This window comes from Pyxicephalus adspersus, chromosome 7 (genome assembly GCF_032062135.1).
Source record: "Pyxicephalus adspersus chromosome 7, UCB_Pads_2.0, whole genome shotgun sequence".
NCBI classification, from domain to species: domain Eukaryota; kingdom Metazoa; phylum Chordata; class Amphibia; order Anura; family Pyxicephalidae; genus Pyxicephalus; species Pyxicephalus adspersus.
In genome coordinates this window covers 33,937,947-33,963,757 of record NC_092864.1, presented here as the reverse complement: position 1 = coordinate 33,963,757, position 25,811 = coordinate 33,937,947, and the positions used below count along the sequence as shown (strand labels likewise).

General features: G+C 39.5%; 1 protein-coding gene across 2 annotated transcripts in view; it reads right to left on the bottom strand.

The window, feature by feature from the left end:
* Nucleotides 1-25,811, bottom strand: part of RAB3GAP1 (RAB3 GTPase activating protein catalytic subunit 1) — a 77,321-nt gene that overhangs the window by 2,163 nt on the left and 49,347 nt on the right. Inside the window, exons 18-24 of one of the 2 annotated variants that reach the window (XM_072418087.1) lie at nucleotides 13,425-13,562; nucleotides 12,411-12,638; nucleotides 5,218-5,314; nucleotides 4,518-4,621; nucleotides 3,151-3,266; nucleotides 2,680-2,782; nucleotides 818-838 (exon numbers count right to left, since the gene is read on the bottom strand). In XM_072418087.1, coding sequence (XP_072274188.1) covers nucleotides 818-838; nucleotides 2,680-2,782; nucleotides 3,151-3,266; nucleotides 4,518-4,621; nucleotides 5,218-5,314; nucleotides 12,411-12,638; nucleotides 13,425-13,562 — 807 coding nt within the window. The remainder of the gene's footprint in view (nucleotides 1-817; nucleotides 839-2,679; nucleotides 2,783-3,150; nucleotides 3,267-4,517; nucleotides 4,622-5,217; nucleotides 5,315-12,410; nucleotides 12,639-13,424; nucleotides 13,563-25,811) is intronic. The other variant, XM_072418088.1, reaches the window with a different exon arrangement.

Sequence of the window (25,811 nt, the reverse complement as noted above, 5' to 3'; positions counted from 1 at the left end):
ATATTCTGGATTTATGTTGCTTCTTCCCATCAATTCCCCAACAATATTGCCGGGGTTATATCATTAGCTGTCATTAGGTATGGGGTGAATATTTAGGAATGTGGAGCCATTCTGTGATACAAAAATAAAGATAAATAAAACACGGGCTTATAATCGTTACATGTCTCCTGTGAAGAATATTTCTTCAACTATGCCATATTTATATACTTGAATTGATGAGAAAATTATCGTCAGGTAAATTAATGAATGCACTTAAAATTGCGTGTACAGATTAGCAAAGTGACCCCGCAGGAATAGGATGCCACAGACACGGTAATGTGTGCGGTTACTCCATGGCAACAAGAAAAATGTAAAATTAGAAGGAAATGGCAGTTCATGAGGCTGCACAGGAATAACTCACTAAGAAGACCGTTCCACAGCTTTCAATGTTGACTCTTCCAGAAGAGCGGAGTTATGGTTTGAATAAAAGGTACCTTACAGGGTATATACAGAACATTGGGGATGTTTATATCTTTGCAGACTGTCCCAGGAGCCTGGGCAAACCTGCTCAGGGGAAGAATTGATAGGGGGAGTCGAGTTATTCCAGCCAATTACAGGTTTAGCCAGCACTCCCTTCCTAAGCCGTGACAGATTTACCCTACTGTAGGGTGGCCCAGGCACTTGCATGGCATCTGATGGCTATGGGCAGCTTTAGCTTTCTTCTATTTGTTTTTAGTGTAATGAAAGTTAATATTAGATTATTAGTAAGGGTTAGTTTGTATGCTCCACCTCTAAATTGCGTGATGGGATGAGGAAGTGAGGCAGAAGGTTCTGTTACCTCATCAGAAGATTCAGTCAGCTGGAGAAAGAAAAAGGTGGTAAAAGATAGACAAAGGGTCAAGCCTAGGATGACTAGGACAGGTTAGACACATATTAGGTCATGCAGCATGACAATATGTAGACGTGTCAGCACACATACATGCACAAGAGAGGTTCTGGGAATATGCTGCATGCATTCCATGGAAAGAAAAGTTTTCCAGAATTGGAACAGATTAATGGAAACCCATGCGGGAGAAATCTGGAGCCTGCTATTGCTGCCACCTCCTACACTAAGTGAATTCCTTGGCGGTTTTCTAGACTTAACCATTTATGCCTCAGACCTGGAACAAGTATACAATTAGTGAAGTAATTACTCCTCCTGCTCCTAAGAGAACCCCAATATATATATCTATATAAAACAGGCAGAACTGAGACTTCTGCAGGAATCTCATGACTACATGAATAGATTTGTAGATTCCACTAGTGTTTAACCTTTCCAAAAATAAAGTTTTATTCAAAAGTGATCCTTTATAAGGGGTGCCTCGCTTTGCTTTTGCAAGTTGAATGACACACACACACACACACACACACACACACACCTACCTTTATCTAAATCCCCTAGGGGCTGATGGTGGCCCCTATATTGTGACCCAATTTTTCAGTAACCACCCAAAAACAGCCAGGTGGTTATTGAAACGTGCCAGGGGAGAACTCTGCCCCCTCCTCCTCTCTCATAGGTTTATTAGCTTTTTCTTCTCACTCTTTGCTTTTCAGCAGCTGACTGGCCTAGTACACATGGGCCCAATCTTCACTCCACAATGATCAGATCTGAACTAAAATCCACAGTGAGTGATTTTTTTTTTAAGTCGGACAGGGACAGATAACACATGTTGGTAAATATTGATCAACAGTACGCAAGTTGTGGTATGTGTACAATCATCCCATTAGGAGCTCCCATGTGCTGTGATTTACCCCATGATTGGGGGGGGGGGGGGGGGTAGAATATTGTGCACATATGTGCGTTGTTGTGAGATTTATGCTCAAATGGTTACCTCATGTGTACAGGGCCATAGCATGAAACATGAAGATTACATTTCATGCACACACAAGGCGTTTGTACATATAAAGCTGATGACTGGAAGATTCGGATAAACTGTACCTCTAGTCCAATTTTGCACTTTGGCTCTAAATATAAAATCAAGTGAGCAAATGTGTCTACACAGTACAAAAATCCCACCAACAAAAATACACAAATTTCAGGACAAAATAAGTACCCCGAGAGGTTACACTGGCAGGCAGGGCAACAATCTGAAACCTTTTACACATGCAAACGTATTGATGACAGTTCACATCATGCATGTATGGATGTCTGCTACCCCAGACGGATAAAATTACTCAGAGATCTGAATTTCATTTCACTCAGAGTTCCTCTATTATCTTGCCATGTATGTGCAAGACCTGCTGCCAACTGTCTCTTTAGGTTTTGTTGATCTAATGCTCAAAAGCATACTTTGTGTGTCCGTCTCCCTGAATCCCTTTTCCCCAGTGACCAGGCACCTTTAGGATTCAAAGAAGCTCTTAGAAGTGTTTCCAGCGCTTTACAGATTAAACATCCTTCTGTGCAGAAAAGATGCTCTGTACAGCCGTCCCCCCTGCTTTCTACAGCAGACAGTGTGGCAAGGAAAAACACAATAGAAGACGCATATTTATTGTGTGCCCGTGTACAGAAGAAATTAATCACACGCTGAATGGGTCTCTTTATCTTCCCTCACGTTTAAGTAAAACAAAATGTACGGTGGGTAAGATGCATTACATTTCTGCACAGAGCTCTGCTCTCACGTGTGACCCGAAGTTCTCCATTAGCTAGCAGTATGAACTTACCCTCTGAGCATTCACAAACATCTTGTGGATGATAGTGCCAGCCACCCCTCGGCCCGCTCCGATGATTGGCACTTCGGGCTGTTCCAGAAGACAACTAACAAACCTGCCAGTGTGGAGAAGTATGGAGGTCAGTGAAGGACAGGAAAGAATGCGTTAGTTGCAGTTTTCCTGTACAAAACTACACAAAAAAAAACAAAAAAAAAAACCTCCAACATTACTGATTTGCAATGTGATAAAGCAATAGGTACTGTAGGTGAATTATGTGTGTATTTGTAGCTGCAGCCTTCGGTCCTTCCACTCATTCACCCTTACTAAAGGAGACCTCAATACAACATGTTCATACTTAACTAAATAAAACAAATAATGTCTTTTTTAATAAATGCCTCCTTATCACACTACGATGTACATCCTGCTTTCTTACACACTGCTAAATGTGACCGGTTCTCTTTGATATACATTTGGGATACATACGTCTCTAGATCTTCCTTCTCTTCTGGATTTTCACATCGCTCTGTGGCAAATTTTGCCTTTAGTGACCGGGCTCTTGCTATGGTGGCCTCAACATTTGCAATCTGGCTAATGATGTCCTAAAAAAGAAAGCAGACATATGTCTTATCACTAAAAGCAACAGTAAATGTAACCATTGTGTCCACATTTCCATAATTCATAGAAACCAATTGGGTTGAAATTTTGATAAAGTGAACTTTCATACAGTATAAAACCATGGAAAGCTATTGTCACATTTTGTTCATACCCCATAGGTCACCTACCTATATTGTTTAGACCTGACTGGTCACCTAATAGGTCACACACCAGATATACCACAGAATAGTATTGTTCATACCAGATAGGTCACTTATAATGTTTAATCCCAATAAGTCAAATACCTATGTAAGATTAATATACTTGAGGGATCCTTTACCTATATTTCTTCATATCAGACACATCACATCCTTATATTTTTCTAACTATATAGGTGACATACCTATATTGTGTTTTGCCTAATGATGGGTATATTATGTAAAAAAAAAAAAAAAAAAAAAAAGCACCTGTCTGAGGCCTTTCAGTAACTAAAGTAACTTCTTTGTCCATAGTCTGTCAATGTTTGGATTTACATTGCTCTATAAATGATTCCCCTGTCAATTCATCTGAAATTCATTGAGAAATGTTCAAATCACTCATTTCCGTTTCAATTAATACAATGACTCGTTCTGCCACCTAGTGGCCACCTTTCAAAGCGCACAGCTGTCACAATAGGAAATGCTGTATGTATAAATTATGAGTGACTTTAAAGCGAATTGTCAGGGGAATAATCTATAAATATCCTCCTTCATGTTATATTTGCACTGACAATGCCAGTACCTGGAGCGGAGCTTTAAAAAAGAAATACATTCCGGAAGCAGTGGATAAAAAAAAAAAAAGTTTTCTGTTTCGTCATGTCAGAGCTAGATGAACAGTAAGCAGCACAGTACTGACATTACCAAGTCTTCTGAGTCAGAGGAAGCAGTGCCTGAGATCTTACACCACAGATATACAGCTATGAAGCTGCAGGCCAGCAGTGCATAGGCACCCTCACATACCAAAAAGTGTACTAATATTTTTCAGAAGGAACTGAAGACAAAGGCAGATTCCTCATGATACTTAGACACAATTAGCATTTATAAATGTTACCAGTAACAGCTACATTTTACATTTGTATTGAGATTCACCTCAAGAAATAGAGCTGCTTACTGTTTACTTACATTGCATATCGTTTAAAGTAAAAACAATCTGGTTTTCTGTGACACATTCACTTTTATATAAAATTGATAATCTTGCAAGAACACGTCTCTCCTCACCTCAATCTTCTTGTCTTCTGGGCTTGGGAATCGCAGGATTTTACTAGAATGGGAAACGATACGTTTGATGGAGGCCTTCACAGAAGGAATATCTTCCACTATTTCTGGAAGAAGAGAGAGGACATATGTAAACCTGAAAATGAGCTCTGAATGCAGTATAAGGGCAAATCCCCACAAAGATAGATTTAGATTAGATTTAGATTAGATTAGATTAGATAGATAGATAGGGAGAAAGAGGTAAAAAGAAAAAAGGTAGGGGGTTTGAAATTAAAGAAGGGAGTGAAGTGTGAATAAAACACCTTCAATTACATTCTTATATGTATTACATATTAACTTTATTATTAAAATAATTGCATTCGTTTGACTATATTTATCAGCACATTTATATGCAGGAGAAGCTGTTCAGCAAAAAAAAAAAACAATTACTAACACTGCTGGGGATAATTATATTGGCCTGCTTATGTTCATCTGTTTTATACCTTTCCCCTCCCAAAAAATAGGGGGAAAAAGGTCTACTGGCAAGATTGTTAAAAAGCAGATACAGAAAAAGACCTCATCTTGTATGTCATCCAGAGTCTGCTGATAGATTTGGAATACAGAGTTTCTTGGTCATTGCCATTAGTTTTCGTGTTACGCAGAAGGTTTCATCTCTGGAAATGAAAACATGTATAAAAGACATAAAAGCATGGAGAATACATACCTTCCTCTTTTACTTTAAGAAGAGCAGCATGAAGGATACATGGCAGCAGATGGCGGGTCAGGTCTGCCGGTCTTTGCACTGCCAAGTAGTGGAGGACCTACATTGTAGTGGAGGAAAATACAAGATGAAGTGAGAGAAACGCATGCAGCTTCACCTTACTAAAAGGTCTTCCTAGCTGACAGAAAATATTAACATAAATACCCACTTTCTCTAACTATTGATATAACATTTTTATATTTGTACATTTAGCTATTTAACTAATAAAATGCCATTTGAGAAGATTTTAAAAAGTCCCAAAAATAAAAATGCTGGCCCTTGCACTCATAGCAATACTGTACAGAATGCTTCTAGAAATGTAGTTCCATGTTGGTGTAATTGGTTATTCGCTTTTTTAGATATCTAAAAGGAGCTTCTTGTATAGTTTCTGGCATCCCCAGCACTCCTCCTAATATTGATGAAGCTTACAGCCATCTATGAACATATTAGTATGCAGATATTATACTTTTATAACAATAGGGTAAAAACACAGAATTATAGTAGGCTGGTCCCTTAGATTTCCCAGCCTAATTGAGGAATTTACTGCTGTAATCGTTAAAGGTAACTACAGAGCAAATGTTGGGAAGAATCTGACATTTGTAAATTCCTGCAATGTATGAAGCTATTCTTATGGGGACTGCATTTTCTTTTTTTTCTTTTGGCAACAATATTATAGAAACTGGTGGATAAAAAAAAATTGCACAATTGTTAAAATTCAAGCTAAACATCCATGCAGAGTCACACAGAGTGACACAGATTCTAAGGGTTAAGAATATGTATTTGTATAGAGGGAAAAGTTACCAGCAGCTGTATGTGTTAGGGCAGATTGGCGGTGTGGCCCCAGGGATCTTTCCAGCCCAGCACTGTACATACCGTCTAATAAATGGTCTACTTACGAACTATTGATTTACAGTCTTAAAGAGCCAAGCTGCTGACACCATGTAGACCCGACGGACAGTGAGAAATACTAACATAAGTAAAACTATAATGGCCAAACGAGACAACTGACAGCTTCTAATCCACTGTAATTAGTAAAACATCGATAGGAAATTTGAGCGGTGAGCCGCTATTCTGTTGTGATCCAAAGAGGGACCTTGAAATGGCCAGAGAAAAAAAAAAAAAAAAAAAAAAAGAAACATTGTAGAGAACCAATAGTCTAGAAGCAGGAGAGGTGCCAGCACGCCCCAGTTCTTGCTTGTTCAATGTGTCACAAAGCCTCATCATTTACCCTCCATTTTTCTTTCTAAATATATCTAAAGAAATCTCTTAAGATGAATCCCCTTTTATAGAATTATTAGAAAAGTTCCCTACTATTCTGGTGACAACTGTAAGATTTTGGATGCCGTAACTTTCTTTGCCAGTGACATTGGTCAATAGGACAAACCATGAGGCTGAACCTCCCCAGGGGGTACATAATGAAGTAAACCTGGCAGAATTTCTCAGTCTGCATTTTAACTGAAATGGACATTTGGAAGAAGGAAACCTAATTGCATAACACACAGCAATCACCGATGTTGAAAGACAACTGCAGCATAAAGCAAAGAGTTATTTGTAGAATTTCAGAGCTCCGTGACAAGTTCTCCTTTTCTTGTATTAGTCTTGTGACTCCTCAGCCTTATAAATTGGGTTATGCAGTATATGGTTAGTGCTGGTTACCAGGTCAGGTTCAAATAAACTGTAATGTGGTTAATCAGGTTGTGAGTTGGGTTTGGGTAGTAAAGTAAAGAAAGAGGTCATTTCTAAGTAATATAATTTAACTTTTTTTTGCAGCTTTTTCTGGTGCGGCCATCAATCTAAAGCTGTGTCTCTCAACCTTTTTATCACAGGGGAACCCATGAAATAATGTTTAGGTCTTCAGTTTACCCCCGCTTTAAATACTTTACCCACAGCTCACAGTACATTAGCATTTATTTCTCTTACATTGCTGCCTAGTTAGAAGAATATCACCCTTATGGGTAACCAAAAAGATCATTGGTGTCACTTATTCTTCAAGGAACCCCTAGCAAACTCTGGATGAATACTGGTTGAGAAACCAGTTCAAGGGTTGGTTGGCAGCAAAGCTATCTATTTGGGTCACCAAGTTGTGAGGAGACTTATGTGTTTACCTTTAGCCCACCTCCCTTTTGGTATAAAACATAGGTAAACAAGAGGAATCTGGCGTAAAGAGGGACAGTGTTATTGGAGGGGTTTAGTGGGGTTTGGGTGTACTAGCTAGGGTATACAGACACTCTAATCAAAATCACACTTGCCAATGATGAGTAAATTATAGTATATTAAATAGTAACAACATATTTTTACTGTCATACAAACATAGGCGATAAATAATACAATGAAAATATTAGCAGGGTCCTTGAAGGTGTATGAAAACATTTTTAAAGTGGTATTAATGTCACGATAGTGTAAGCAAATTTTACAAAAGGTAAAAAGAAAATGGATTAGGCAACAGAATTTAGGAAAGAACTTCCAAATAAAGCTAAAAAAGTTAATCCTAGATCTAAAAAGGTCAGAAGCCATTCCTTCTGTGCTTCTGTACAGTATCACTCTTCAGACTCATAAACACAACACAGGAAATAACACGGGTCAACAAAAAAAATTAGTTTTGATAATCATCAGAAACCACAGCAAACCTTTCTAAATAAGTTTTTAGAGCAGATTGGAGATCTGTTTTCATTTTTCCCCAACAAGTACAGTACAGTTCCTGTGTTATGAGTACTATTACACTTAACATTGTATGTGCATGCATTTTGTACTAAAACATAAGCATCATTGAAGTGAATGTTAATACATCTTCAGTGTGAAGTAAAATAAGGCACACAGTGGTTTGGATCTACTGAACAGTGTCAGTTGGGTACCACTGTTTCTTTAGAAATGCTTGGAGTATGATTTTCTTGTGTACTCTTTGTCTGGATTGTCGCGGTACAGCATCCAGCAGTAGTCAGCCATCATACTTTCATTCCAGAAAGCTTGGTAGCGGTGCTCCATTAGCTGAATGTCCTGCTGAAAATGTTCTCCTTGTTTGTCACTCACCATACCAAGATTTTCTGGGAAGACTTCTAAATGTGAGTGCAAGAAAGGTATTTATAATGACCTGCGACAGCCCAGTTTCTGGTATTAATCAAGCAGATTCTGAACTCCTTCCTTGTATGCAGGAGACGTTTGGTTGCCCAGGAAATTTTCACACATCCACTTGAATGCATCCCAAGCTTCTAGCTCAGCAGCTGAGAGAGATTGTTTGAAAACATCATATTGAAAAACAGACTTGTGATCTGTGACCCTATAAATATCTCTTGCTTCATTTTTGCAGTGCCTGTGTTTGGAAACTTCTCAACAAGGTACTGAAAAGCCATTGAGTTTGATTTACCCATGGCCCTTTTACAAGGTTCTTCATCAAGCCTAAATTGATATGAAGAAGTGGCAGAAATATTTTATGCGGATCAACCAAAGACAGAAACTTGACACTGCTTGTTCCGGGCTTTTAGGTATCTCTTGGTATCCAATAACGCTTGGCATAATGGTCTCCCGTAGATTGGCTGTCCAACAGGCATAGGAAACTATGTGGCAATATTTTGTGAATCCTCCTAGCATTCCCATCAGCAAGCCAATGACCTTTAGATCCCCACTGGTGTTTTTTTTATACTGGATTGCTTCAGTTAGTAACTTCATGTTGTCATAGGACTCCTTTAGGTTAACAGAATGGGCAATCGGTAAACTTGGTTTGGAAATACCATTATGCAGTAAGTCTGCTTTCAAGCTTCTTTTAGAGGAATGAATGAAGAAGGGAAGAACATTGCCAAGTTACATTTTAGTTTTCTGTAGTGAGTTACAGTTACACCCTTTGCAAGCAAGTGCTTCTGTTTAAGCCTTGAAGCAAGAAGTTCTGCTTTGTCTTTGGAGAGATTTAGATCACAAACGAGATCATTCAGCTCTGCTTGTGTAAAGGTCTCTGGTTCTGAATCTTCTGGTTCTGAATCTTCAAGATCAGATAATTCGGGGTTGTAACAGGTTGCAACTCTAGCGCATTCCTCATCAACTTCTACAGAAGCAAGTCCATCATGTGGTAGTACCGGAACTGGCAATGAATCATCATGGGGAACAGGCCTAACTGCAGAATCGAGGCTCGGATATCCAATTTTGTGCTTAGTTTTACCTGAGAATCCACTTTTGTTGACACGGCAAAAATAGAGGGCCATTAGATGGTCTCGCGGTTCTCTCCACACCATTGGGATTGCAATTCGCATTCCTGCTTTGGACCCCTTCAAGGACATCAGCTTTGATACTTCTCTCCTTACCTCTATAAAAAAAACCTGTCTTCTGACTTCTCTAAGCCTTTCTACTACAAGAACACATAGGAAGAGTTTTGTAACTCTTTTGCAGTAGCACAGAAAACTTTAATCTGGTTCAGACTTGAGGAAAACAGTTATTTTTATGAACAGTGCTTACAAGGTGCAGCCTTTGTAGACAAACACAAGAAGAAAATACAAAGACTCTCAGCTCCTGAGCAATAAGCCTGCATCCCGTGTAAAGTGCTGTCATGGTAACCACTGAGAATGGCCGCATCCTCTTAAGCACTTTTTATTTATTGCTTTAGGAAAACCAACTATAAATAGCGGTAATGGAGAGGGGGCATCGCACACATGTAGAAATGTAATCTAGCTGTATTCGGCACATTTTATAGATCAGGTAAGTTTGCTGCATTGAGATTTAGATAAAGCAAATTATCATCCAGCCAGCAGTGACTGGGGAGGCCGATAAGATGCTCCTGTCTGCCCTTACTAATGTTATTGGCGTTCGATGAGTGTGGCTGCAGCGCTAGAATTTTCTTATAGGTAATGGCTGCACTTTTTTAAAGATTTTTTTTTTTTTGTAATTTGTGTACATGGTGTTAATAATGTGCATTGATACAAAAATTCTGAGCTTTGCGAGGATCGTTCCCTACAGAGCTGTCTTTGTACTCCAGGACACAATCATGCTAGAATAGGAAAGAGTCTTCCCTAAACAGTTATTGCAAGATTGTTGGAGGATAATTGTCCAAAATGTCTTCGTATTGTGTATTATTCGTAACTTTACCTGGAAACGCGCCTGAATTCGGAATTCTTGGAGGGGTGTCCACATACTTTTGACTGGATAAATCAAGCGTGATGGTTGGGTTTCTACATATTTTGGTCATATATCAGGTGTAATAGTCAGGTGTTCAGCAACTGGCGGCATGGTGGCTCAGTGTATATAGCACTCTGGCCTTTGCAGCGCTGGGTCCCAGGTTTGAATCTCGGACAGGGCACTATCTGCATGCAGGTTCTCCCTGTGTTTGCACAAGTTTCCTCCAACATTGCAAAACCATGTGGATAGGTTGTCTGCCCCCCATATTGACCCTAGATTGTGGTAATGACATGAGCCCTATTGAGGGACAGCTTAGTGGCAAGACTACTGACTTTGTACAGCGATGCGTAGTATGTTGGCACTATATAAATACAAGTTAATAATAACTGCACGTGTCTAATATAATAGGAAGGACATCATACAAATATGGATATCTGCAGTAACACCAAAATCCTTGTTTCCCTTTAGGAGACTTTCATAGTTATCAAATGGAAAATGGTTGTTGCTACTGATGTGAAACATTCCAAAACATCATTTCATACATTCCTTCCTGCTTCCTTCTGTAACTATGGATAAGAAGAATGTTGCTTCTGTTTCATCTATGAGCCTGCTGTCCTTCTATACTTTTGAGCAAAATCTAAACATTCCTTTAAGAACCACTATCACAAATAATATTGTGCTTTGAGAACTGTCCTGGAGCCTGTGCAGAAAAGCCAGGCAAGTTTATCTTCCTGCCCCAATAAGCAAAAATTCAAGAGAAATTATGGAATGTTATTTTTTTACGTTACGCAATGTAACTTTGTTAGTATACATCTACTTCCCTGTCTAGAAGTACCTGTTGGCCATGCCAGAGAAACCATTGTTCCTCTTTTCATAAGGTGACAACACTGTACTACTAGTATTCAATTCAGGACTGCTTCATTTTCCCTACATTACTGTACTCACTCATATTACATCATCTAGTTGATGTCTGGGGGAGTGTGACTATCAGTGTAGTCATCACTGATCAGAAAGCCATTGCTTGTCAGTCACCAACTGGCCACCCCTAAGCCCTGCTTGCTGTGATTGGAATAATTGTCACTTATTCAGCAGCTTGCAAGTCACAGGCAAATAATGTGCAAGTGCTGCGAAAAGCCTGCAGACCATAACTAGCAGATTGAAGACTTCAAAGACAAGTGATGGCGCGGTCACAATGCTGATGCAAATTATGTGAGTATTCCTATTTTCTGTAACAATAAGACTTTAGTTGTACTGCCTCTGGGAATCGAGTGGCTTTATCCTGAATTACACCATTAGTTAGTCTGCTTGCTGGACTCACAAAGTGAGGCTGGAATGCAAAATGAAATATGAAATATATGGATGATTTTAAGCTTGAACCAAGAATTTATTTTAAGCCGGGTGGGATGAAATTATAGGTGGGTGGCAGACCCTGTATTATGACCCAACTCATCAGTATCCACCATAAAACAGCCAGATGGTTACTGAAAACTGCCGGGTGGTGCACCCAGCTAAAAGGGGCTGGGGAGAACACTGTTTTTTCACCAGCAAAATAATTTATAATTCTGTCCAACTGGTCCTGAGATTTACAAAGCAATGACAGAGAGGTTGATGACCAGACTTCTGACTACTGCAGTTAAGCAGCACAGTTTGTACATGTCTCTACCCTCAGCCAGCAAGTGCATAACAGTGACGAGTGATCATTTTGCTTTCTCCTCCAGTCGGAATGTTATTTATAAGATCCACAGTACTGCCCATCCCTCCACCAGTATGAGTGCTGCTAGGACAGTAGATTGCAAGTACTTCATTGATTGCATTTAAAAGTGCAGAATTTTACTTATAATGAACCCGCAAGTATATAAAACTTTTTTTTTAAATTTGTTTTAAGTTTACATTTAAAGCCTTGAACAGGCATAATGGAGCAAAAATAACAATAAACACTGCTGATAATGATAACATCACAGTGCTGTCTACAATATCACACTGATCATAAAACTGGGTTTCAGTTAAACCTAAAAGAAAACAACAGAAATGCATTATCAGGCAGACAAGATTGGACTTACTTTTTCTGCCTCTTTAGTATCATCGAAGAGTCTCCTCTGCCTGCGAGCTGGCACTGGTTTGGCCGTCTCCCAGGCTTCTACCCACATATTGTTGGGGATTTTCATTCGGGCGCTCAGTTCACCTTTGATAACTTTGTTGCCGCTTTCATCCACCACTTCTTCTTCAACGTAATCACGAGGAGAGTACCAACGCACAAAATCCTCCAGACAGCAACCAGGATTTGCGGCCTAGGAAACACAACCTATTGGTGAAATCAGAATACAAGTACAGAAAGCAAAATCATATGCTAGATGGTCACAAATTTGTGGGCTTGTCCACCACACTTATATAAGCTTGTTGGACACATCACATTTCAAAATAGCCATTTCTTTACCAGTCTCCACTCTTCTGACAAGGCTTACCTTAGGATTTTGGAAGGTGTATGTTGGTATGTGTGCCCATTGAAACAAAAGAACATTTGTGAGTTTGGCTATGGATGTATTCAATATTTCAGTTCTTCCCAAAGTGGTCCAACTGGGTAGAGGTCAGGGCTCTATGAAGGCCACCAAAAACCCTTGAAGTGCATGGAGAGCCCCATACTAGGGGTACTTTTTATTTTCCCCTGTACTTTTTATTTTCCCCTGGAGTTAAGCTTTAATGTTTTGGTTGATGGGTGTATACAGGGGTCACACAGGCCAATATTATCAGGGCTCTGTGCTTAGAGACACTCATACCAGTGTCAGTGGTTGGAGGAAATCTTCTCCTGACCTCCTAGCCAGTGGTGACCTCTACACCCTTAATATGATTGAAATCTGTTTAGAGGGAATGACTATTAGGATGTTATTAATAATAAACAGTATTATTAGCGCTAACATATTACGCAGTGCTGTACACTAAATAGGGAAAAATCAATGACATCCAAAAGCCAAGCTTTTTTTTTTTTTTTTAACCACCAAACTTGTAAAGGAAGAAGCTACTCCATATTCTAGCCATCATCTATATATTACACAATGCAGCCATCCTTTCTTGCCTACCTTGAAAGATTCCATGTCAGACAGAAGACAAGCACTTTGCATACGAGCCCGGATGTGTGCTCCTTCCGCTGAGGTGCCCAGCTTGGCCAGAACTTCAGACTGCTCCTCAAGCAGGTCTTCTGTCATTGGCGCTGGCTCCTAAAACAGACCAGACAAGCAGAAATGAGACAATCAGCACTTTCCACGCTGAATTCCCATAAGATTTTGCATGTGCGGTATTTCAAACTGCTAATTAGGCCACTGACCAGTCTGCCCATTGTCAGCTAACAAAGTTCTGTCACTGTGCTAATGAAGGTGCAGGAGGGGGCTGGCTAAAAATGTACAAAGGATGAGCTACAGTTAGGTCCATAAATATTTGGACAGACAACTTTTTGCTAATTTTGGTTTTGTACATTAACACAATTAATTTTAAAGGAAACAACTCAGATGCAGTTCAACTGCAGCCTTTCAGCTTTAATTCAGTGGGTTGAACAAAAATATTGCATAAAAATGTGAGGAACTAAAGCCTTTTTTTTTTTGTTACACAATCACTTCATTTTAGGGGCTCAAAAGTAATTGGACAATTGACTCAAAGGCTATTTCATTGGCTCGTGTGGGCAATTCCTTCGTTATGTCATTATCAATTAGGCAGATAAAAAGCTCGGAGTTGATATGAGATCAACTTTTACCAGAACAATGGCAAGAAAAAAAGTATGGAGAAGGCGTGGAACAGCTCATGAGCCAAACAAACAAACAGCAACTGAAAGCCGCTGTTTGTTTGAAGACAAACAAACAGCAACTGAAAGCCGCTGCAGTAAAGGCCTGACAGAGCATTATTAAGGAGGAAACCCAGCATCTGGTGATGTCCATGAGTTCATGACTACAGGCTGTCATTGCCAGCAGAGTTTTCAACCAAGTATTAGAAATGAACATTTTATTTTCAGCTTTTTAATTTGTCCAATTACTTTTGAGCCCCTGAAATGAAGTGATTGTGTTAAAAAAAGGCTTTAGTTCCTCACATTTTTATGCAATCTTTTTGTTCAACCCACTGAATTAAAGCTGAAAGTCTGCAGTTCAACTGCATCTGAGTTGTTTCATTTAAAATTAATTGTGGTAATGTACAGAACCAAAATTGGAAAAAAAGTTGTCTCTGTCCAAATATTTATTGACCTAACTGTAGATCGATCACAATATAGTTCTTTCATTCATAAAGAGCTTCAACAAAATTTGTAAACTTGTAACTATTTTTATAAAACAATGCTCCTGATTCACAGTTAATCATTCATTAAACATAAAATACCCAAACAGACTGACCTGGTGGGGTTGAGCCAGATAGCTGTGCTAACTAATGATGCGGAAGGGTTAAGCCCACATGAAAGATCACCATCTACTTATTGCCCGATGGAGGGTGTTGAAAACTAAGCACTATATTAAGCGGAGTAAAAAAGCAGAAGACTAATGAGTACATTTCTCAGAAAACTCAGATTTTACCATAGAAACTGACACTTTCTCCTGTTTCCACAGCAGCAAGACATCCTGGGAGAAGGAGATGTAAATTACCAGTTATTACACTGCGGCACCTTCAGAATTCTATAAAGACTGATAATAGTGCCCATGTGCAGCACTCCTATACTTCTCTAGATTACATAACTAGACAGATCTACTAGGAATAAACATGTAACATAACTTCATGGAGAACAGTTTGTGGACCAATAATCAATTTGTTGTTCTGATATAGATGGTGGTAAACTTCACACACCACTCTTAGCCAAACAATACATCAAAACCATGCCTAAAAAACTGGATTTTTAGGATCATATAAAAAGCCTATAATAGGAGAAGTTAGTAGATCCTTCCCTATAGAATGAACACCTCAATGCGTTTCATAGTGGATACTGCTTGTTTAAGAGGACAAGAGCTATTATAAATTCTACAGAAGAGGTATATAGAAAGGATCACGGTAAATATAATATATGTTGAGTAGTACAGACCATACTAGACAAGGAATTATATACTTACATATATGTCTTTGAACAAATAGCAGATTAAGAATGCTTCATTATTTTAAAACTGCTTACAACCATAGAGCAGGAGTTTGTGGACACCTGACCATTACATCTGAAAAATTTTGTGGAACCTCTAAAACAGGACATTTATGGTTGTACTTCCTGCCTTTGTGGCTTCAAAAACCTACATTCAGCTGGAAAGGCTTTCCAAGGGATTTTGGAACGTCTGCAGGAATCTGTGCTCATCCAAAAGGAGCATTTGTGAGGTCAGGTACCGATACTGGTTCGGAAGATCTAGATCACAATCGGCAAGTCCAATGTGTGCAGTTGTCATAAGGCTGAAGGTGCAAAGTCATTTGAAATGATTTTGTATTATTATTATTATACAGTATTTACATAGCGCCGACATATTATGCAGCCCTGTACAAAGTCCATAGTCGTGTCACTAACTGTACCTCAAGGGGGCTCAAAATCTAATGTCTCTACCATAGTAATATCTCTTTATTAAAGTCTAAGGACAATTTTAATTAACCTAATTGCATGTTTTGTTTTTCTTTTGGAATGTGGGAGGAAACCCACGCATCTGGGAGATACTGTAAGGAAACTCAGGCAAACAAGGGGAGAACCTGCAAACTTCCTATGTTTGAATCATGGCCAGTGTCCTGGCTGAGATTCGAACCTGGGACCTAGCACTGCAAAGGCCAGAGTGCTAACCACCGAGCCACCGTGCTGCACTTTGTATGCTGTAGTATTAGCAGTACCTTTAACTTTTTGCCAAATCAAGTATCTAGAGACAAGCAATGTTTTTGCCACATGGTATATTTCTAACTTTTAGAAATGCATTACCCATTAGGGCATTGCCAATTACGTGTGTTAAGTGTTTTAGTGGAAATCACAGAGCTTTAACATTTACAAACCACAAAAAGCTTTTCCTTATTTTGTATCCCATGTTTGTTCTAATGCCCAATATTTGTAGTAATCTTTACCCCCCCAAGTACCGAACTGCTGTCAGTTTTTTACTGTACACAGCTCACGCTCCATAAGGATACAATCAATTCCAGCAGATGGAAAGGCAAATTAATAAAGCGCTGGTCAATGTATAGAGCACAGAATGAGAAAGTCCCTCAGGTGCTGAATCAGTCAATAAGAAATAAGGAATAAGAGGGGAAAAAAAAAAGGCAATGTATTGATCGATAATTGTATATTTAACTTCCTGGATCTGGGGTCGCAATGAAATGCACTGCCTTAGGCAGGAAGTTACCAATGGGAGGTGGGGTGCAGCTAAGGTCACTAATTAAAAGTTCGATATAATGAAATGCATGGAAACAGAAATCTAAAGGGACATAATACATATAGCTTCAGCGTTATAGAGAAGAAACATCTGTGGCTGCCTTCTCTGTGGACTCCTTACATACCAAAAGCCAACGTACAACCAAATGTCTGTCTTTCTGTTCTCTCTCTCACATATGTATGTATAAAATTAAAGATTGTGATTGTACTCAACTTTTGGGGTATTGGCCACATCTGTGTCTGTCCATCTTTCTCAACATCTCAATCAAAAAAACTCAGTGTAGAATCTTCCAGGGCCATGTGTTTCAATTGCAGTAATTGATTCTCCACCAGGGAACGTGAGATTCACTGCTTTCTAAATAGACCCTTCGGTTTCAAACAATATATATTTGCAACACATTATATATTCCAGCTAGACAATCAGGTCAGAACTGGAACCTCTTGTCACAGGATTCTATGTAGTACAACCAACCTCTGTGAAAACTACACAGGCGGGTATTGCCTGTTAACTGGGAAACTGTGAATTAATTAAACATATTAATATAAAGTATTACAATAAAAGTTTAGAATGCAAAGAGGGTAAAAAAAAAAAAAAAAAAAAAGTGTTTTGGAGTAACTCAGTAAAGGGATTTGAAGCTGTCTGTCAGAGAGTTTGGTAGAGTACATTAGGGTCAGCCTTCTAAACAGAGCTATTGATCGTCCCTGCAAGGGAGAACAGATGCAGGTCAACTATTACTGCAGATTAATAGGATGAAAGACAAACATGATGCACATAGATTTTAAGGGATCTCTCCTGCAGGAGCCATTATCGCCTGGAAAGGCTGACATTTCCAGCATACTAGGGGGACGCGTCGGAGGGGGAGCGCAGAGCGCATTTATACTACATCCCACTCTGGGACGCTAAGAAGGAAAACTATATCGACTGTAGCTATTATCTGCAGCTTATTACTTCTCTCACTTCCATTCCTTTTTAGAACCACACCGGGATGTAAGGATAATGATCCTTCTACAAAATCTTGGGACATTGCTCACCACCTTCAGTTTATTAAGGTGGATCTATAGAGCTTTAGGTGGATTTAAGTAATGCTAGAATGATGCAGAAGGCTTTACATGCAAATTACATATCAGGATCTGAAGAAGAAGAAAAAAAAAGGATTGAGTGGGCATTGGAAATTTAGATTACATTACAAAAGAGATTGAACTGCCTAGGCAGGTTCAGGAGATACAGGAGAAGCTGACAGATCAATTAGAACACTGAAACCTGCAGATGCCTGCCATGTTCCTAAATCAGAACTTAACCAGTGATACTTATATGTCCCTGTGTCATGGCAGAGAGCTGCCTTCTTTATCCTTATCTTCCTACAAATAAGGAGCAAAAAAAAAAAAAAAAAGCCGGGATTGCTGGGTATACTGGCAACCAAAGTTTATTTGACAGTTTTCTGGTGCAATCAATCAGGTAGGGGGGGATGATTACAGAAGAAATATTTTTCTGCAATAATGGTCCTGGTCATGCATTTTTAATAGGGAAACTAGTTCAGCTTTAAGGTGAAAGAGACCAACTTCTCAGTAGCCACCAATGTGCATTAAGTCTGTTTTGCTTGGTGACTAGGAGGAAGAAAAGACTCCTGTGTCCAGCAAGCACTTTCTGTAATAGGGTGACAATGCTGTTATTGTCTCCTTTTTGCAAGTTTGGAGCTTATGAGTGCTTCAACACACACAATACACATCGCTTAAAGAGAGGAGAATATCAACTACAGAGTCAGGTGAATAAATACATAAGTGTGACTGGCATTGAATTTATTTGCAGATGTTTAAACAGTAAAAGCTAGTTTACTGACTCAAAGAGTACATGATGCATTTAATAGAGTCAGAAATGTAAAATTTAAATGCAAACTTTTATAAGGATTGTAAATGTGAAATATTGTATACAACTATGTTGCATCCTTTACTTGAGCCAGCAGGTGGCACCTGCTTAAGCTACTTTTTTTTTTTTACATTTCCAGACGCTCCGTTTGTCTCTTTGATGTGTACAAGTCTGTACAAATGAATTTTGCAGCACAATGCCCTTCATAAGTGAATCGTTACTAGATGGCACAGCCCAAAGTTTGAACCAGAAAAAGCAGAGCAGCAAAAGAGGCACTGTTTGCCCTGCTGCATCTTCAGCATTTCAATTTGCTCTGGCAATACTTTATCATGTACTAACTGCTAACCAGCAAAACAAAAATTGTCATGTTGGTTGCTGGGCACTGATTATTACTCCCAACAATCAAAACTATGGTTATTTCAGCAACTATTGATATTAAAAACACTTTAAACAATGGCTCTATGGCACCAATTAAATTCCAACTGAAGTCCCGCTATTTTTCTTTGAATTCCTGTATTGCTAGTTCATTATAAGAATGATTTTTGCTTATAAGCATCTTAACATGCTTCCTACGTACACATGCTGCTTTGCATCTTTGCTGTTAAAGGTGTGAGTAGAGGCCACAAACGGCATAACAAGCATACTTGTAGAGGGGGCATGTTTGAACAGTTGTCAGGTTCTCAATACATCTGTGTCACTTAAAGCAGAACTAAAATTCTACTTTTAAGAATACATGATCAGGCCGGTCATTACTGCAGAAAGTGACAGGTGATGTCCCCTTCTGCAATAATTCTTCTTACCTGCCTGATTGCTCTGGGTTTCCTGGAAAAAGCTGAGCTGCGCATGTCCATTGCCAGATTTGGTGGCCTGGATATTCTGCATTGCCAACTTCCTCTGTGTATGCTGGAAATAAATGAACGCCTGTGTGCCTGCACAGAAATTTTATCATACCGGCCTTGCCAGACAAGATGACCAACGATTATCTACTGAAGGAAAAGAAGATGATGGTTGCACCCTACATGTCTGCAGTCAGACATATATTTTAATCTTTGTAACCAAGGCTACTACTTTGTTTCAATACCCATAATGTCCACGGAGCATGAAAAATAAAAAAAAGTTTCTTTTTATATCCAAGAAAAAAATTCTAATTATCACTACTTGTGCCACTCAAAAGAAATCTCTGTAATTTGCTGTTGACAATTTTCTACCCAACTAGGAATTCAGTGGTAATGCAGTGAACTGATGTTCAGTGTCACATGGAGCAGTGTACCTTTAATTGCCGGGCTGTAAATAAATCCACAGTAATGATTGATTGGTGTGTGTTGATGTCTCAGCTGCACAAAGCATCAAGCAGAGCAAGCACAGGAGGAGTGTCACCTACAATGAAAATCAGTGAGGCCATTCAACACTGAGGGTCTAGCAGGAGACAGGTTTTGTAAAGCTGACATTTTGAAAAGCTGTAATTGCTGCAAGCTAGGTAAGAAATTAGTTGTGGAGGCCTCACAGAGAGTGTCCCTCCTTCCATATTCAGCATGGTGTTGCCACCGCGGAGAGTGGCAAAGCTCTCATCGCCCAACCACCAAGCTCAGCAAACATCTATGGTACATTAATATTCATCACCGGGGCTCTTCGAAAAATTAAGACTCCTAGAGCAAGCTTTCATTCTAAGCAAAGAGAAACCTTCTGTGTGGCAGAACCAAAATGCCAGCTTGTCATACACATATTTTCATTTTGAACGCACTGTCAGGATCAGACAAAGCACTAGGCATCTGTTAAAAGCCCATTTGTGGTTTTGTGAGTGCTAGAGCAGCCTTTTTTTCTCGTCTTAGGAAGGAGGTAATGAAGTGTGCCAAAATGAATATATGAAAAGGCAGAAGCCTTGATTAAAGGGATAAAGTCAAGTCCTACTCTACCAACTAGGTGAGTGGACCTAAGTAGGGAATTACTGGCATGCCAATATATTTAAATACATTTTTTTTTTCAAGGTATAAAAAAATATAAAAACTACATACACCTTAAAAAAAGCAGGTGGCTTACGATATATACATAGTGTACATTGTGCATAATACACATTAAAAATGCTATCAAAAATATCTATTCATACTGGGGGATTTTATACCTACACAACACATACAAATGTTCAAAAGCCAGAGTGATGATCAAGTCCAAGTGTGTCCAAAAATACAGGAAAAAACACTGTATCAATGTCAGGTCAGGATGATGTTCCCCAAAAAAACAGCAGTGCATTAAGATGATTAAATGCATCACAGTGTTCTCCCCAGCCCCTTTTAGCCAGGCGCACCACCCGGCACTTTCCAGTAGCCACCCGGCTGTTTTTGGGTGGTTCCTGAAGAGTTGAGTCACAATACAGAGGCTGCCAGCCGCCTAAAATTTCTTCCCACCCGGCTTAAAAAAAAATTACGGATTGAACACTGCATCATATATTTGTGAAAATGAAATCGGATCGATAACGCCGCCGCAGCAAGATAGGCTGCACTGACAGGCACTCCATGGAATTATGAAAAAGCAGTTGTAGCCGTAAAACGCGTCGGCACTGAATGAATAGATATTTTTTTTTACATTTTATAGTGCATTATACCTTATATATGTGATTATAGTAAGCCACTTACTTGGCTTTTTTTTTATCAAGGTGTATGTAGTGTTTAGATTTTTGTATACTTTGAAACAAAAAATGTGTTTTTTAATATATTGGTACACCACTAACTGACCACTTAGGTCCACTAGAGAGAGACTTTGCTTTTTATTGTGGTTTCTTGAGGACATGGCATTTCTTTGATGGATGCACTATGTTTGAAGGGATTCTATACTGTGTTTGAACTGTTAACAGGGAGCAGGTGAGAAATGTGGACTTATGCCACCTCCTCACAAAAATTAAGCATAATATTTACAGCAAAGCAGTCATGAGAGAAATATAGGTGGGCTGCCATTACAGACCTTCAAAGTCTATTCCATCAGTTGTTACCTACAAACTTGGTTCCACGTCAAAGTCATAAGTTTTGAGAGTCAACATGACAGGCAAACTATTATTTTCAGAAGGAAGGACTAACAACGTAGGCCTCCATATACCATATTTCTCCTAGGACTGGTTCCTTTAGAGCAGGGGTCTCCAACTCCTAGTCCAGCTGTCTGACAGGTGGGCCGCGGCTCTGGCCGGTGCACCCCACAGCAGGGTCAGAAGGACCCCACTTGGGTGGGCGCACTGGCCAGAGCCATGGACCATGTCTCCCCTACGGATCGCAGGCTCGGGGCAGTGGGCAGGCTCAGACCTGCAATGGGAGAGTGGGTGGGTTCTGGCATTAAGACATCACTCTGGGGGAAGTTTCTTCCCCTTTGAGTGACACAGGACTGGCATGCACAGTCCAGAGTCCGTAGATTCAGTGGTTTGCAATTCCTTTGCCAAACATATCTGCAGACATTACAAGGGTATCTTCCATATAGGAGCACCCTAAGCTCTAAAGTTGTAATTTGTGACAAAATTACCTTTTTTTTCTAATGCCCTTTTTCATCTCTTAAATAGACAATATTTGCCCCACTTATTTGTGAATTTTTATATTAAACAATTCCCGACTAGCTCTGTAATAAAGAGAAGCAGTTTAATTTTAGCACTTAAACGAGATAACACTGTCAAATTAAAATCAGACGATCAAGGAGATGCTTTTTGCACAAGGGCTGAAACCAATTACAAGGAAGTGACTTTAAATGTTTGAGATTATTGAGCATTGGTGTACAAACACAAGTCAACAGATTTGACAATGAATGCTTGAAGTTGCTCATTTTTTCCTCCGCTGCTAATTCTGCAATATGATCATTGAGGCAAATATACAACATAACAATGTACTCAGCTTAGCCGATTATTAAAGAGAAAACAAGCAAGAAAGCTTTAATACTAAACTGCACAAAGTGACCTGGAATAAGTATATGAAGAGGAAGTTGTAATGTTATTGGCTGCCTACCTGTTTTGACCCTATGGAGGTAAATACAATGGATCTGCATGATAGCGGGGCAACTAGAATTTCTAGCAAGGACAACCTTTGCGTTTCTTGCATGACAGATGTGCCTGACAAAATAAATAGGGCTCCTAAGACCGTTCATTACTACCGATATGTATTAGAAGGCAGCATTCTAACAAGCTGCATTGTTCAGTGGCTAAATGATACTTCTAAACATTGCAGATGTTGTGCCAAAAAAAAATAAATAAAAAAATGAAGGGTGTGAGCATTCTTTGCAATGTCCTGACCAGTCAAATCCTTTTCTCATTCAGGCCACAATGACAGGGACATCTGATAACTCATTACCCAGCAAAGTATACTCACTGACACACACTATCACTGCCTCCTTGGCTTCGCCGATATACAGCTCGCCATACATGGGTCCGGGTTTTCCCATTTGATCTAGCAGTCCTTGTGATCAACCTTGAACTAAAGTTCTATTTTTAAGATTATATGATCAGGCAAAGTCGGTATTGCAAAAATGACCCTGGTGATGTCCCTTCTGCAATGCACCAGGTGATGACCCTTCTGCAATCATCCCCCTACCTGCCTGATTTTTCCAGTTATCTGGCAAAAAGCAGAGTTACACATGTGCAGCATCAGGTTTGGTTGCCAGATTACCCAGCAATTCCGGCCAATCAGGATTGGTAAGATCCAAAAAGAAAATGGCTTTAAAGAGATTCTAAGAGATTGCCAAAAAGAAAATAAAACTGCAGAATTAAAAGAAACTTAATCAGTCAGGTTGGAAAATTTCTGTCCCTCATACAAACATTTCTCTATGGACTCCTGTTGGGTATGTATGCCTTGCTGGGTTTATGGGCTATTGGGGAACACCATCACTTTGACCTAAATAGGAAGGTGTCAATGTCTCTTTAAAACAAAATCTAAAACCCTTACATCAACTGCGAGATTCATATCCAAGTCCCTATTAGCCTTTATCGGTCCTATTAGAAAAATCAGCAACAATACATCCTTACTACAGCATGACAGATCTATTCCTGAACCCTATTAGTAAAGTGATTTATAAAACATAGGAACGTATTAAGAAGATTCTTCAGGCCCTAACTAAAATACTTTTAAGTTGGCGCTGGTCTGTCCTTGAAACTTTCCCATTGTTTGATAACTGTCAGACAACTGTGTTTAATACACAATACAACAATAGGGTCTTTAATGTGTTTGGAGAGGCAGAAAGGAAATTCAGGGACAGAAGAGAAGTTATATACTGCAGATCAAATACAGATGTTCATCTAGCACAAGTACATTCATCAAAAACCTCACTTAATTAATTCTCTGGAACACGCTCTTTTGTCACTTAGAGGAATTATTGAATTTTTATATTAGAAATTTTACCTGGATGAGAAAATGAGATACACGTGTAAGAAATGGGAAACGGCAGATGTATTAATCTGGGAAATATATGAGCGAGGAATTAATTCAATTGGTATATACGTTAATTAAAACCCACTGAAAGGTAATTTCTGTTCTTCCGGAAGATTAACTAATTACTCTATATCGTTATACTATTATTATTTTATAGCAGACCTATATGTTAACAGCCTTATTGAGAAGGCAAAAACTGAGAGGAACCAAAATATCTTTACTGCAAAAAGTAATCTACCAAGATCCCACCAGTACCGCTAATGTGACCTGAAGCATGGACATTGAGTCACAATGGGAGGAGCAGTAAATCATGTGAGTAAAGATCATGTGAGCCCCACAGCCCAAAATCCACATTCCATAACAGGGCACCGTTCTTCTGGGATGATCTTCAGATATCTTGATTGGCCATCTGGCCAGTGCAGTCTGGCCGGAGTTCATTTATCCCCCGTACACGCTAGGAAAGCTCGGATTGCTTGATTTCCCTGACAGCAAAAGTTGACGCTGACATGTGCAGCTCAGGTTTGTCGCCAGAGACCCAGAACAATCAGGCACACAAGATACATTTTAGCAGGAGGGACATCACCTGACCGAGCATTGGCAAAAGTGGAACTTTAGTCTCTTCAGATCTTCAGGTAAATACACAGACAAAATATATATACAGGATCTGCTTTACCTGCCAGCATGTGTCCATCCACGAAAACAAGTGTCATTTCCCCACCTAAGCCTGGTGACTGGACAGTTAAGGAGAAGCAGAAGTCTTATCAGGTCTTAAGCTACGTACACACTTCCAATTATTATCGTTGGTAAACGAACGACGAACGATCCTGCACGATATCTGCGAACGATCGTATGGCACCGATCCTGTACATACAGATAAAGACACGATCGTTCGCAGATATTGTACACACGATAGATGCGATCGTTTGAACGATACAGGACGTGACGTGCACCACAGGAAGTGAGCGAACGTTCGTTCACCGCGCATGCTCAGACCATGGACGATCAATGAACGACCGTATACACGATAGATGGTCAACGATCGTCGTCCAATCCGATCCGCCGGTCCGGTTGTTCATTTCCAACGACTATCCTCGTTCCTCGGCGTCGTTGGTTACTTTTTTTACGAACGATTTTTGCCCAATCGATCGTTCGTTCATTTCCAACGGTAAAAATTGGAAGTGTGTACGCAGCTTTACTCTTCACTCAGTAGGTACCTTGTCAGCCCATATGCATGCAACATTCTAGACTGGATCCAAATGATGTCCCTCAGTGAGTGATGATGTACAGGCTACTGCAAGATGCTGATGTTAAGTCAAATTTATCTTAGCCATTCCTATTTTTTAATGTGTTTCTAACCTCTGTTGCATCTAGTTGCAAGTGAAAAAGTGACTACTCGGGAGCACAACAGCGGGACAGGGAGAGAGCGCTGTAACCCTGAAGAATGAAGTGCCTTAACAAGGACCCTCATGGAAGAAATACCAGGTATGATTTTAATACATATTTTAAAATATGAATTACTTTGTTGGTATTTGGTACATGCAAAGACTGTAGCCTAATGCCTATTTGGGTAGTATATGTAAAGGTGTTATTCTTTCCCACTGGCTAACAATGTGAGAGACATTTATTCTATTGACCACCAGGCTAATGTATCAAAGCATATTATAGGAATTTGCAAGGGTTCCCTGAAATCTGAAAGTTATTTCAATATATGTATTATATATATTTAGGCCAAGGATATCCATCTCCAGTCCTCAAGGGCTACAAACAGACCAAGATCAATCATGCAAAAAGCATTTTATCAATTCAGTCTTCATTACAATTGGAGACTGAAGTCTGAACGCTGAGCTCACAAAATGGC